Source organism: Oncorhynchus gorbuscha, linkage group LG09, assembly GCF_021184085.1.
Source record: "Oncorhynchus gorbuscha isolate QuinsamMale2020 ecotype Even-year linkage group LG09, OgorEven_v1.0, whole genome shotgun sequence".
Taxonomy (NCBI): Eukaryota; Metazoa; Chordata; class Actinopteri; order Salmoniformes; family Salmonidae; genus Oncorhynchus; species Oncorhynchus gorbuscha.
Window position 1 is genome coordinate 47,188,200 of NC_060181.1, and position 14,516 is coordinate 47,202,715.

The 14,516-nt window shown below is 42.1% G+C and overlaps 1 protein-coding gene across 1 annotated transcript in view; it reads left to right on the forward strand.

The window, feature by feature from the left end:
* Window positions 1-14,516, forward strand: part of LOC124043719 (E3 ubiquitin-protein ligase MYCBP2-like) — a 320,564-nt gene that overhangs the window by 167,524 nt on the left and 138,524 nt on the right. Inside the window, 5 exon segments of the mRNA XM_046362606.1 lie at window positions 6,807-7,033; window positions 7,130-7,213; window positions 7,327-7,423; window positions 7,781-7,973; window positions 9,414-9,688. Of these exon segments, the coding sequence (XP_046218562.1) occupies window positions 6,807-7,033; window positions 7,130-7,213; window positions 7,327-7,423; window positions 7,781-7,973; window positions 9,414-9,688 (876 nt within the window).

Consider the following 14,516-nt stretch of genomic DNA (forward strand, 5'->3'; position numbering starts at 1 on the left):
AAATTTGGTTCTTAGACCATTTTTCTGGTCTTGCCAGTTTTGGCCTTGTGTTGGAAGTTATTTTCCTGCTGAAAGGTGAAGTGATCTTTCAGTGTCTGATGGAAAGCAGACTGAATCAGGATTTCCTGTAGAATTTTGCCTGTGCAAGTCTAGGTAATGTGTTGTATTTTATTTGCCCCAAACATAACACTTTGTATTCAGGACAAAAAGTTCATTTGCCACATGTTTTGCAGTATTACTTCGTGCATTGTTGCAAACAGGACGCATGTTTTGGAATATTTTTTATATTGTACAGGCTTCCTTTTTTAAAGTCACCATTGTCTACTTAAAGAAATATATATATATACATACAGTGGGGCAAAAAAGTATTTAGTCAGCCACCAATTGTGCAAGTTCTCCCACTTAAAAAGATGAGAGGCCTGTAATTTTCATCATAGGTACACTTCAACTATGACAGAAAAATCCAGAAAATCACATTGTAGGATTTTTAATGCATTTATTTGCACATTATGGTGGAAAATAAGTGTTTGGTCACCTACAAACAAGCAAGATTTCTGGCTCTCACAGACCTCTTCTTTAATAGGCTCCTCTGTCCTCTACTCGTTACCTGTATTAATGGCACCTGTTTGAACTTATCAGTATAAAAGACACATGTCCACAACCTCACAGTCACACTCCAAACTCCACTATGGCCAAGACCAAAGAGCTGTCAAAGGACACCAGAAACAAAATTGTAGACCTGCACCAGGCTGGGAAGACTGAATCTGCAATAGCTAAGCAGCTTGGTTTGAAGAAATCAACTGTGGGAGCAATTATTAGGAAATGGAAGACATACAAGACCACTGATAATCTCCCTCGATCTGGGGCTCCACGCACGATCTCACCCCGTGGGGTCAAAATGATCACAAGAACGTTGAGCAAAAATCCCAGAATCACACGGTGGGACCTAGTGAATGACCTGCAGAGAGCTGGGACCAAAGTAACAAAGCCTACCATCAGTAACACACTACGCCTCCAGCGACTCAAATCCTGCAGTGCCAGATATAACTTGTTGGTCAAAACTCAACTCGTCGTGTTTGGAGGACAAAGAATGCTGAGTTGCATCCAATGAACACCATACCTACTGTGAAGCATAGGGGTGGAAACATCATGAGATATCCCTACAATCATGAGATATCCCTAAAATCGGTGTTCTCACGGAAATGTCTAATGTCCAGTGGTGAAAAGTACTTAAGTAAAAATACCTTTACCTACTACTTAGTCATTTTTTGGGGTATATGTACTTTACTATTTATTTTTTTATTTTTACTTCAGAACATTCCTAAATAAAGTAATGTACTTTTTACTCCTTACATTTTCCCTGACACCCAAATGTACACGTTACATTTTGAATGCTTAGCAGGAAGAGGAAAATGGTCCAGAACATCCCTGCTCAACACAAATGCTTAATTTGTAAATTATGTCAGTGTTGGGGTGTGCCCCTGACACTCCATGAATTAAGAAAAATAAAGTCATACCATCGGGTTTACCTAATATAAGGAATTTTAAATGATCTGTACTTACTCAAGTAGTATTTTACTGGGTGACCTTCTCTTTTACTTGAGTCATTTTCTGTTAAGGTATCTTATACTTGAGTATAAGTAGACGATGGGGTACTTTTTCCACCACTGGTAGCGTCTGAAACTATTATGACCACTCTGGAAAGGTGAGACTCGAACACAATGGTGTACGACCCTCACGAGTGACACCCAACTCGTCTGTAGGTAATCTGTACTTTTTTTTGAATGAATGGAAGTACGAAGGGAGTTGTGCCTACACAAAATAGGGTTAAATATGTATTTAAAAAAAAATGTATTTCCTGAGCTTTCTTATATCTCCTAGATATAGGACAAGCATGTCATCCTTGTTTGTTATGATTTATTGTTTTACTATCTTTTTTGCCCTTTATGAATGTGTTATTTAATGTGTTTCTCTGGGCTATAGTAGTAAAGGCCAAATGCAATATTTGTGACTCACATCCTGGATTGGGTCTTATGTAGCAAAATTCGAAATTGTGTTTTTTACATTGGATAAAAGTAAAGACTCAGAGCTACAAAATTGTATACAGTGGATTTTTGAGGAACAATGGGAAAGTAATTCTGCTTTGAAAGTTGATAAACTTGTAAACTCACTTTTGTGAAAAGGGCCTTTGATTTTTTTTGGTACCTACTGGAGAGCTCTCCTTTCTCTTCACCCATTTTGCATTGTTCACACCCTTTTAAGCCAGCCCCGCCCATCTCTTTCAGGATTCACATATGAAGTCATGTGCTAAACAGTGACTAGAGCAGTAAATGTTAAGACTAAAAGTAGTAGTAGCCTACAGTAAGGAAACATTCCAGGTAAACAAAGTGATCACATAAAAAATATTAGATGATGCTTACCCAGACACACGAAATTGATGGGGACATGTGAAAGAAATGCAATAAACCCCCAGCCACATCCAGTGGTGGAAAAAGTACAACATTTTCATACTTGAGTAAATGTGAAATACCTTAATAAAAAATGGCAAAAGTAAAAGTCACACAGTAACATTCTACTTGAGTTAGTCTAACAGTATTTGGCTTTAAAAATGCAATTCCATTTACTTTTTATACTTAAGTATCAAAAGAAAAAGTGTAAATAATTTAACATTCCTTCTGTTAAACCAGACAGCCCAAATTTGTATTTTTATTGACAGATGCCCAGGGGCACATTCCAACACGCAAACATAAATTACAAACAAAGCATTTGTGTTTAGTGAGTCTACCAAATTAAATGCATTAGCGGTGACCAGGAATATTCTCTTGATAAGTGTTTGAATTGGACAATTTTCCTGTCAAAATGTTTCAAGTACTTTTGCGTGTCAGAGAAAATGTCTGGAGTGAGATTAACAATATTTTCTTTCGGAATGTAGTGAAGTAAAAGTTGCCAGAAATATAAATAGTAAAATAATGTACAGATACCCCCCAAAATACTGAAGTATTATGAGAGAATAATTGCAAGATTATTTTATAATATTGTAATTGCATCAAATGGTTGTTTTATGCAACAGAATAAGGGGTTGTTAGAACATGCATCTGTGTGTTCTACTGAAAGTGGGCCTCTGGGAGATTTAACACTGACAGTGGATTTACGATAAACCTAACAAGACCGCAATCCATAGCATGAATAGTGTCTGTGTGCCCGAATGGAAGGTACCAGGGAGAGATGCCTCGGGGGCAGACCCTGGTTTCTACACAATGATATGTTTTTATAGCAGATAATGTCTGCTGTGAATTATAAGCATTTTTCACACAAATCTTAACCTTGTGACCCATTCCAAACATCTGTTTGTCATGTAGACCGAAGGGGGTGTCTTAGCTATAAAAGGCCATGGTATCTTTTGTCGTTGTGCTCTCGACGAATCGTGGGGATGGGGGGGTCGTTGAAGAGCTCCATTACTGCAATAATTAAATCATGTTTGATTGTCTTGAAGAAATCTAAGAGCCTCCTTTTGATTACAATAATTCCATAACAGTAGTACTTTAAAGTATTTTTACTGAAGGATTTTACACCACTGCCCAAATGCCTTCACACCAGTTCATTAGTATACTTTATATACTGTTGCACACACACTTATCACATAGTATTCCATACATAAGTAAAGGCCATGCAGCCGGAGTTGAAATCGAAGTGAGGTGCACGTGTACAGCACATAAACAGATGCATTCGCAATATATTTATGTTTTGGACACTTGATACGGTCACATGTTGTGGTTTGTCACAAAATCATGTTATGACCACACATATCAATATTCATTTTATATATAAACATTTTGCTAACCAGAATAGAAAGAGGAGTGGGAGGCCCCAGGGCACAACTGAGCAAGAGGACAAGTACATTCGTGTCTAGTTTGAGAAACAGAACCTTCACAATTTCTCAACTGGCAGCTTCATTAAATAGTACCTGCAACACACCAGTCTCCATATCAACAGTGAAGAGGTGACTCCGGGATGCTGGCCTTCTAGGCAGAGCTGCAAAGAAAAAGCCATATCTCAGACTGGCCAATAAAAAATAAAATATTAAGATGGGCAAAAGAACACAGACACTGGACAGAGGAACTCTGTTTATGTCTGTTGTTGAATCTTGTTATTTTCATACAAATATTTACACATGTTTAGTTTGCTGATAATAAACGCAGTTTCTTTTTTTGCTGAGTTTATACATATATATTTATGTAGTGTGTGTGTGTGTATATGTATGTGTGTAAATATACAGTGGGGAAAACAAGTATTTGATACACTACCAATTTTACAGGTTTTCCTACTTACAAAGCATGTAGAGGTCTAATTTTTTTAATCATAGGTACACTTCAACTGTGAGAGACGGAATCTAAAAGACAAATCCAGAAAATCACATTGTATGATTTTTAAGTATTAAATTAGCATTTTATTGCATGACGTAAGCATTTGATCACCTACCAACCAGTAAGAATTCTGGCTCTCACAGACAGTTTTTCATTAAGAAGCCTTCCTGTTCTCCACTCATTACCTGTATTAACTGCACCTGTTTGAACTCGTTACCTGTATAAAAGACACCTGTCCACGCACTCAATCAAACAGACTCCAACCTCTCCACAATGGCCAAGAGCAGAGAGCTGTGTAAGGACATCAGGGATAGAATTGTAGACCTGCACAAGGCTGGGATGGGCTACAGAACAATAGGCAAGCAGCTTGGTGAGAATGCAACAACTGTTGGCGCAATTATTAGAAAATGGGAGAAATTCAAAATGACGGTCAATCACCCTCGGTCTGGGGCTCTGTTACGAATCCCTTTTGGCCCGACAGTCTAGGGGGCATGGTAATGAGACCCGTAACATAACTCATGCAAATTATTATTGTGACAAAGTAAAAGTGTGCACGAAATAACCACGACAACAGAAATCTACCGTCAAACTCTAGGTTTATTTATAAACACACGGTAATGGGGGGAGCAGGAAAAGGGGCTGAGCTGGACCCAAGGAAAGAAACAATAAATATACAATAACACACCCCTAAGCTAGACTAGCCTACTTTAACAGCTAACTAACTAACCAAAAATACAGTGGGTGGTCCGCCCAGTTCTAACTAGTGTATTTAACAAAGTTCACCTACGGGTAGTGTATGCCCATGGGCGACTTGTCTTGGTTTCCCCCTTTTCCCACCAGCAACAAACAAACACCATAACCAAAAACAATACTCACAGGGGATGACAAAGTGCTATGGAGGTGTTTAAACAAAAGAGAGGTTAAGACACAAAGCGAGAGTGAAACACAGAGACCTACAGACATGGCATTTACAGAGAGATTGAGCTGAGCTGAGCTAGAGATTGAGCTGAGCTGTAGAACAAACAAATGGGGTTTTTAAACCATGGGGAAGGAACTGTGATAGGTCAGGAAATAGGAGGAGGTGTGTCTTCTGATTGATGATTGATTGTTGACTGATTGGGGAGTGATGGTTTTCACCTGTGAGGGGAGAAGGAGAGAAAAGAAACACACACACAGGATACACACACACAGGATAACTGTATCCGTAACAGGCTCCATGCAAGATCTCACCTCGTGGGGCATCAATGATCATGAGGAAGGTGAGGGATCAGCCCAGAACTACACGGCAGGACCTGGTCAATGACCTGAAGAGATCTGGGACCACAGACTCAAAGAAAACCATTAGCAACACACTACGCCGTCATGGATTGAAATCCTGCAGCGCACGCAAGGTCCCCCTGCTCATGCCAGCGCATGTCCAGGCCGTCTGAAGTTAGCCAATGGCCATCTGGATGATCCAGAGGAGGAATGGGGGGAGGTCATGTGTTCTGATGAGACAAAAATAGATTTTTGGTCTGAACTCCACCCGCCGTGTTTGAAGGAAGAAGGATGAGTACAACCCCAAGAACACCATCACAACCGTGAAGCATGGAGGTGGAAACATCATTTTTTGGGGATAGGAGGACTGCACCGTATTGAGGGGAGGATGGATGGGGCCATGTATCGCGAGATCTGCCATGTATCGCGAGATCTTGGCCAACAACCTCCTTCCCTCAGTAAGAGCATTGTAGATGGGTCGTGGCTGGGTCTTCCTGCATGACAACGACCCGAAACACACAGCCAGGGCAACTAAGGAGTGGCCTAGCCAGTCTCCAGACCTGAACCCAATATAACATTTTTGGAGGGAGCTGAAAGTCCGTATTGCCCAGTGACAGACCCGAAACCTGAAGGATCTGGAGAAGGTCTGTATGGAGGTGTGGGCCATAATTCCTGCTGCAGTGTGTGCAAACCTGGTCAAGAACTACAGGAAACGTATGATCTCTGTCATTGCCAACAAAGGTTTCTGTACCAAATATTAAGTTCTGCTTTTCTGATGTATCAAATACTTATGTCATGCAATAAAATGCAAATGAATTACTTAAAAATATTTTTGTTGATTTTTGTTTTAGATTCCGTCTCTCACAGTTGAAGTGTACCATTGATTAAAAAAATTACAGAGCTCTACATGCTTTGTAAGTAGAAAAACCTGCAAAATCGTTCTCCCCACTGTATGTAATCTTAGTAGTTTGAGTATACCTCCAAGATCAAGGTTAGTAGGTATACTAGCATCAACTGTTTTTGTATTTATCAATGTATTCATTTAATTGCTAGGTTCTGTGATATTGAACAAATTAGCCAAGAGCTGAATTCATGCCGCAGTCCGAATAGAGGTATATTCAAGTTCTGCTTGTAAGGTTGACTCTTGTCTGTTGTCACTGACTTGTGTTGTGTGTTACTCCCCAGTTGTTTGAGCTGGGGCCTGATGGTGGAGACCATGAGACAGATGGGGACCTCATGGCTGAGACTGACGTCCTGGCCTACGACTGTGCTGCCAGGGAGAAGTACGCCATGATGTTTGACGAGCCGGTGCTGCTGCAGCTTGGCTGGTGGTATGTGGCCTGGGCCCGGGTGTCTGGGCCCAGCTCAGACTGTGGCTCTCACGGACAGGCCACCATCACCACAGATGACAGGTACCTACTGGGGTCCATAGAAATACAATTACTTGAACAGATATCCCCATTCCTCATTGTACATTGTGAATTATGTGATCCTACTCCTTTTTGCAGTGTGGTCTTTCAGTTCAAGAGTTCCAAGAAGTCAAACAACGGTACCGACGTGAATGCAGGTCAAATACCTCAGCTATTGTACAGGCAAGTCATTTTCCTACACTCCTAATGTTGCCTGATTTGTGACCCGTATATTGATGAACTTCAAGTAACCAACTTTATAATGGGAATGTAATGTGGTTGTTTTACTACTGCAGACTTCCGTCGAACGATGGCAACGCAGCCAAAGGGAAACAGCAGACCAGTGAGCCGGTTCACATCCTCAAACGCTCCTTCGCCCGAACCGTCTCGGTGGTACGTACCATATGCTTGTGTTTCCCCTAGCTAGACTTGGTCCAAGGCAGACCCCAGAATCAGAACACTGGCTTGTATGATAGCAATATTGAAACCAATTTTGTTCATCAGGCACCAAATGGAAGAAATTGATTTAAACAGAGAGCTACCTGGACTGGTCCAATAAGAAACACTTATTTTAGTTTTCTGTTGCAAAATGTTTGGAAAATGTTTCCATTGCATGCCCTATTGAACATCACCCTGGAGTGTAATATAACATTTGTTAGGATGTAAGCTAGTTTCATGAATAGGTTGTAAAACTGTAGTAAACAGGTAATAAACATGCAGTAAAGTTGTCCTCCCCTCCTCTCCATGTAGGAGTGTTTTGAGTCCCTGCTGAGGATCCTCCACTGGAGCTGGACCACCCTGGTGCTGGGGGTGGAGGAGCTGAGAGGCCTGAAAGGCTTCCAGTACACGGCTACCCTGCTGGACCTTGAGCGTCTGCGCTTCGTAGGGACCTGCTGCCTTCGCCTGCTCCGTGTCTATATCTGTGAGATCTTCCCCATCTCTGGTAGGCCCTCTGGTAGGGTTACATTTACATTTACATTTAAGTCATTTAGCAGACGCTCTTATCCAGAGCGACTTACAAATTGGTGCATTCACCTTATGACATCCAGTGGAACAGCCACTTTACAATAGTGCATCTACATATTTTAAGGGGGGAGGGGGGGTGAGAAGGATTACTTTATCCTATCCTAGGTATTCCTTAAAGAGGTGGGGTTTCAGGTGTCTCCGGAAGGTGGTGATTGACTCCGCTGTCCTGGCGTCGTGAGGGAGTTTGTTCCACCATTGGGGAGCCAGAGCAGCGAACAGTTTTGACTGGGCTGAGCGGGAACTGTACTTCCTCAGTGGTAGGGAGGCGAGCAGGCCAGAGGTGGATGAACGCAGTGCCCTTATTTGGGTGTAGGGCCTGATCAGAGCCTGGAGGTACTGAGGTGCCGTTCCCCTCACAGCTCCGTAGGCAAGCACCATGGTCTTGTAGCGGATGCGAGCTTCAACTGGAAGCCAGTGGAGAGAGCGGAGGAGCGGGGTGACGTGAGAGAACTTGGGAAGGTTGAACACTAGACGGGCTGCGGCGTTCTGGATGAGTTGTAGGGGTTTAATGGCACAGGCAGGGAGCCCAGCCAACAGCGAGTTGCAGTAATCCAGACGGGAGATGACAAGTGCCTGGATTAGGACCTGCGCCGCTTCCTGTGTGAGGCAGGGTCGTACTCTGCGGATGTTGTAGAGCATGAACCTACAGGAACGGGCCACCGCCTTGATGTTAGTTGAGAACGACAGGGTGTTGTCCAGGATCACGCCAAGGTTCTTAGCGCTCTGGGAGGAGGACACAATGGAGTTGTCAACCGTGATGGCGAGATCATGGAACGGGCAGTCCTTCCCCGGGAGGAAGAGCAGCTCCGTCTTGCCGAAGTTCAGCTTGAGGTGGTGATCCGTCATCCACACTGATATGTCTGCCAGACATGCAGAGATGCGATTCGCCACCTGGTCATCAGAAGGGGGAAAGGAGAAGAGAAGGGTTACAGAGATGCATGTGCACTAACGTGTACACATACGTGGGTAGACACGGAAGTATGCATGGACACACACAAAGGCGCATGTACTGTAGACACAGACACACAAACAACCATTCAGGTGCTCATAGTAGTAAACAGGTAACACACACAGGTAAAACGCGCACACACACACAGGTAACACACCACACACACACACACAGGTAGCAAAAATATGGAAATTATAGAAAAGACTAAATCAAGAAGTTGATACCAATGATTTTGCTACATTGAGAGACCTAACATAAGCGTTATAATAAAGGCTTATAGTTATAGCAAGTAATGAAAATACCCATCAGCTTTAAGTAAAGTTTCTGAATGTAAAAGTATCATATTGTCCCTGGTTTAACCCCCAGGCCGCTGTCCTATTCCTGTTCTCCCCTCTTCCTCCTCACCAGCCAGCACCAAGGCGGTGGTGGAGGAGTCCAGCAAGCTGGCGGAGTGTGTGGGCAAGACCCGTAGTTTGCTCAAGAAGATCCTGTCAGAGGGCATGGACAACTGCCTGACCAAGCTGGACAACGACCCCCAGGGCTACCTCTCCCAGCCCCTCACCCTGCTGGAGGCCGTGCTGCAAGAGTGCCACAACACCTTCACCGCCTGCTTCCACTCCTTCTACCCCACGCCTGCGCTGCAGTGGGCCTGCCTCTGCGACTTGCTCAACTGCCTTGACCAGGTAGGTCTAAGAGAGAGGGAGCTCTCTGGACCAAGATTGTGGGTTCAACAGTAAGGTTGTTTGCTCAATTCCCACATGGACTGCATAGACTTACAGATGTGGTCAAATATATTGTCACCCTTGCACTTTACAATTGACTGAAATACAGCGGGATGTTGTGTTTTTTCTTTGATAAAATGGTAGAATGACTATTTTTAGGCTCTAGCAATTTACCACAGGTGAAGTGAATTACACAGTAAATGAGAATGATTGCCCCCTTTGGGACCGCATTTTTATTTATTTTGTCCTTTTTTGGGGGGGGGGGGGGTACAGTATTAAAATTATTATAATTTCATATAATTGAATATATTTTCCATTCATTATTGTTCACATATACTGCATATTTGTATTGTATGTGTTGGCTGCCACAACAACAAAAAACATAAACATACTAAGTATTGATCTTGTTTATCATATTATAGTTTAAGTAATATTAAATACGTTATGTAAAGGAGAAGAAACTAAAATAAGCGGGCCGCCATTCCCCCAACCCCACGCAGCCAACATGTCTCCTCCATCCAACCACCCAGAAGCCATCAGTGAATCCCAAACCACCCCCTTGCTCCTACCAACTCGCTCAGAGGGCCCTCGGTTGTCACGTGTTGCTGACGAAACTCACAAAAGTGACCTCCAGAGAGTGCCGATGGGCTCAATAATCCCATCAACTTCAGGATGATGATGCAATTAATGTTTGACTTTAAATAAAATAAACCGAGCATGAAATTGAAATGAACAAAGCCCCCTGTCATTTTACAAGCTATAAACCTCAGTAACAGTTAAATATTTAATTTGGGAGGTATTTAATCTGTTCCATGTCAAGTCTTGAAATCAGACATAAACAAATGAATGTGACATAATTAGGCACACCTCTTCATTCTTTTGTATGAAGATGCGCAAACTCCAAACATATCGTGTCGGGATAGCACTTCACTCTGAAGCCTGCATGACCAATGTTCCCTCAAATTTTTCCCGGCACTGAGCATATTTCAGGTCTGCTGAGCGCAAACAGGCTGTACCTGTTTTTAGCTGGTTTTAACAATGGCCATGCAGGCTACTGTGGCTATTTGATTATCATAATGTGGAGTGGCCTACCATCAAAAACAATGGAGAAAATGCATAACGTTTTAAAGTGGTTGTTCTGTCATTCAGCCTACAGTAGCAGCGAATGTGTGATGTTCAGTGTAGGCCTACATTCCATGGGAATTCTGAAGAAAATAAATGTGCAGGGCTTGGCATGAACCTGTTTATCCACTTGTCCTTCAGACAAGGAGGTGACAAAGTGTTTTTGTATGATGCAAGAAACCACTTTACCAAAAATAAATCATTATTATTCCCATACCATTATTACAGAGAATCAGAAAAATATGCTACCCTAGGCTTGAATAAGCTAAGTAGCCAATCTCAAAATACAACACTGCCCCTTTAAGACAATTTTTTTTTTTTACCTTACTCTGTTCAAAGATGTCTATAAATGTACATGTTTTGTGCTTTTGTAGGAAGCAATCATTCCTCTATTGCTGACTACAAATGCAATCATATCGAGAGGTTCCGATGACGAATTTGATGCGGGCCACCCGTCCCAGGTGACTTCAGCAAAGATCGCTGACAAAACATTATAACGTCATCACGAGTCAAGCAAAAACCGTTCAATTGAGAGGAATATGGTCAATGTAGAGACAAACGATTGTGCATATTTTTTTGTCATAAAGTTCATTTACAAGAATTGCTATTTAGCAAGTTTTGTTTCAGCCATATCCAATACCAGGTGTATCGAACTCATTCATTATAGCATGCAGGGAGCAGGTTTCAAACCCTCAACATTCTAGCCCGAAGTCCAGAACGATATCGACTGTGCCCAAATGTGTTAAGGGGATGGGGCCGATTCTGTCTAAAAACACTTTCAATTGGAATTTTTTAACATGGAAAGGGGAAAAAGTATTATTAATTTTTAACAAGAGTAGCAGGATGGGCTATTAGCTGAACAATAGACTATTCAACCTTTTCTAAAGAATTGTCTAATAGCCGAGCTACGTGTGAACCCCCCTTCCCAACTTGCAACAAATCATTTTCAGGACTATCTAGAAAAAGCAGCTGAGATGCGCAATATGTTTCTAAGAAGAGGCTGTTCTCCACAATCTGTGGATAAGGCTCTTAATTTGGCATTGGGGAAAACATGAGATGAACTGCTACAAAAAAGACCCGCTAAAGAACACTAATGTTCACAACCATATATACTTTGAACATGCGGAAAGTGGGAGCTGCGGTCAAGAAACACTGGCATGTTTTATTTACGAGATAGATAGGTTCATGCCAATTGCCAGCCACAAAAGAAAATTAGACAGAACCATCCAGAGTTTCACCCTCCAGACATTATTTCCTAAAGGTCTTAATGATGAAATGCCTATGTATGTTATGTTGTACATTTGAACATGAAATATGCCCCTATTTCAGATTACTCTGACGTTTTTCATACACTGGACCCAATGATTTATGAAAACTTGCTTGGTAGGTCAATGTCCTGATTGTGGTTTCAAAGATGTGTTTAATACGTTTTATGTACACTTTATTTGAATATTTATGAAATGCATATTGTTATATTTGGTAGCACTTATTTATTTTTCCTTTCGATGTGTGGAACGGACATGGGTGTGGCTAGGTCTACATAAGGTTGCTAATTTAAAAAACTCACAAAAGCTCTGACGAAGGCCGTGAGGCCGATGCGTAAAGATTACTAAAATTCAATGATACGATCAAGAGCAGTGGGCGGGTTCCTTCTTCTTTTTCCTCATCTTATCCGGCTGTTGCCATGCACCTGCAAAAAAAGATAGCTCAGATGTGCCGAGTGCCTTTTTGAATTTTGGATTTGACTTTAAAAACAACGAGGGCTTAATTGGAGTATATTTCTTCAGAGCATAGACCTATATACCTTAACTGGCTGAGGTAGGCAATGAGGCTGAACAGCCTAATAGAAGTAGACATTTTTTTTTTTTAGTAAGCCTACTTACAATTGCAACTGGTCAAAAATGTTGCATCTGACATAAAACAATAATTTAAAGAAAAAAAGTCTGCACGATCAAATTAAAACGAAAGCGCACATTTGTAATTCACAAACTCTAGAAGTAATTGGAAAGGTAGATACAAATTATGTGTGACATTGTGGTTACAATAAAGAACGTAGCCCATCATGCAAATTATTCCTATTAGCAGGACGATACTCTTTTTATAGCCCAGCTACTGTTGTGAAAATCCCTCAACTTTAAATCTATTCAATGCTTAAGTACTCTAGAGTGTTACATTTCTAACACAAAACAGCATTTCTTAATCAACATCTTTATGCTTTCGTTAATCTTCTTGATCTTGCTTTTTTTCTGTAGCAATTTTGAGCAAATTGTTCAAGGGCCACAGTTGATTTGTCTGTGAAGATGACATTATTGAATGTCTTGCCAGCTTTGATCTGGGCCTGCAGGATGCACATTTCTTTGTTTGTCAGACGAATCATTTGGGTCATAACTACAGAACAGTATTAAACAAGTGAACACCCATGGTTAATGTTCTGAGAATAAAATATAAAAAAAAATATATAGAAAACATTTCTTATGAAGCCGTGACGCCCGCAGATTACAGATTGCCTTTGCCGATCGCTCATCATCTTCATTCATCAGTGAGTCAATGGCTTGAATCGTCATTGACTCACTCACGCGTTGAAAAGGGACGAGATGGAGTCACGATCCATGCCAGGCACACCTGTGAGCTCTGGAACTCCACCTCTGACAGGCAGCGTCAACATACAGAACGTGGCAGGTTCGTCAGGTTTTCGGTTCACCCTGACATTTCCATTCCTCTTCTGAAAACAACTTGACTAACTGCTCACCAGGCACAGCAAGGGTCGCCCGGACCTTTATGCTGTTCTGCTATTCAAAGGATGTGTAACCGAAGAGCGATGCCACGAGTTGTGAACAGAATACATAGCCTTCCCTCTGTGGCTGTCTATTTCAGCATCCATTCGCGCTGCTCTGAGACAGGCATGGAGAAACAAAAATGTTCAAATATTCCATGATATTCTTAAGATATGTGTTGACTGAATATAAGAAAGTGATGTCTGTTAAATAATCAAGGTATGTTTCTCCAGAAAAAAATAATTCTAAATAACTGGCTTTATTTACAAATTAGTGAGAATGTCTGCCTTTTTCTTACATTTACATTACATTTAAGTCATTTAGCAGACGCTCTTATCCAGAGCGACTTACAAATTGGTGCATTCACCTTATGACATCCAGTGGGACAGTCACTTAACAATAGTGCATCTAAAACTTAGGGGGGGTGGGGTGAGAGGGATTACTTATCCTATCCTAGGTATTCCTTAAAGAGGTGGGGTTTCAGGTGTCTCCGGAAGGTGGTGATTGACTCCGCTGTCCTGGCGTCGTGAGGGAATTTGTTCCACCATTGGGGGGCCAGGGCAGCGAACAGTTTTGACTGGGCTGAGCGGGAGCTGTACTTCCTCAGTGGTAGGGAGGCGAGCAGGCCAGAGGTGGATGAACGCAGTGCCCTTGTTTGGGTGTAGGGCCTGATCAGAGCCTGGAGGTACTGAGGAGCCGTTCCCCTCACAGCTCCGTAGGCAAGCACCATGGTCTTGTAGCGGATGCGAGCTTCAACTGGAAGCCAGTGGAGAGAGCGGAGGAGCGGGGTGACGTGAGAGAACTTGGGAAGGTTGAACACCAGACGGGCTGCGGCGTTCTGGATGAGTTGAAGGGGTTTAATGGCACAGGCAGGGAGCCCAGCCAACAGCGAG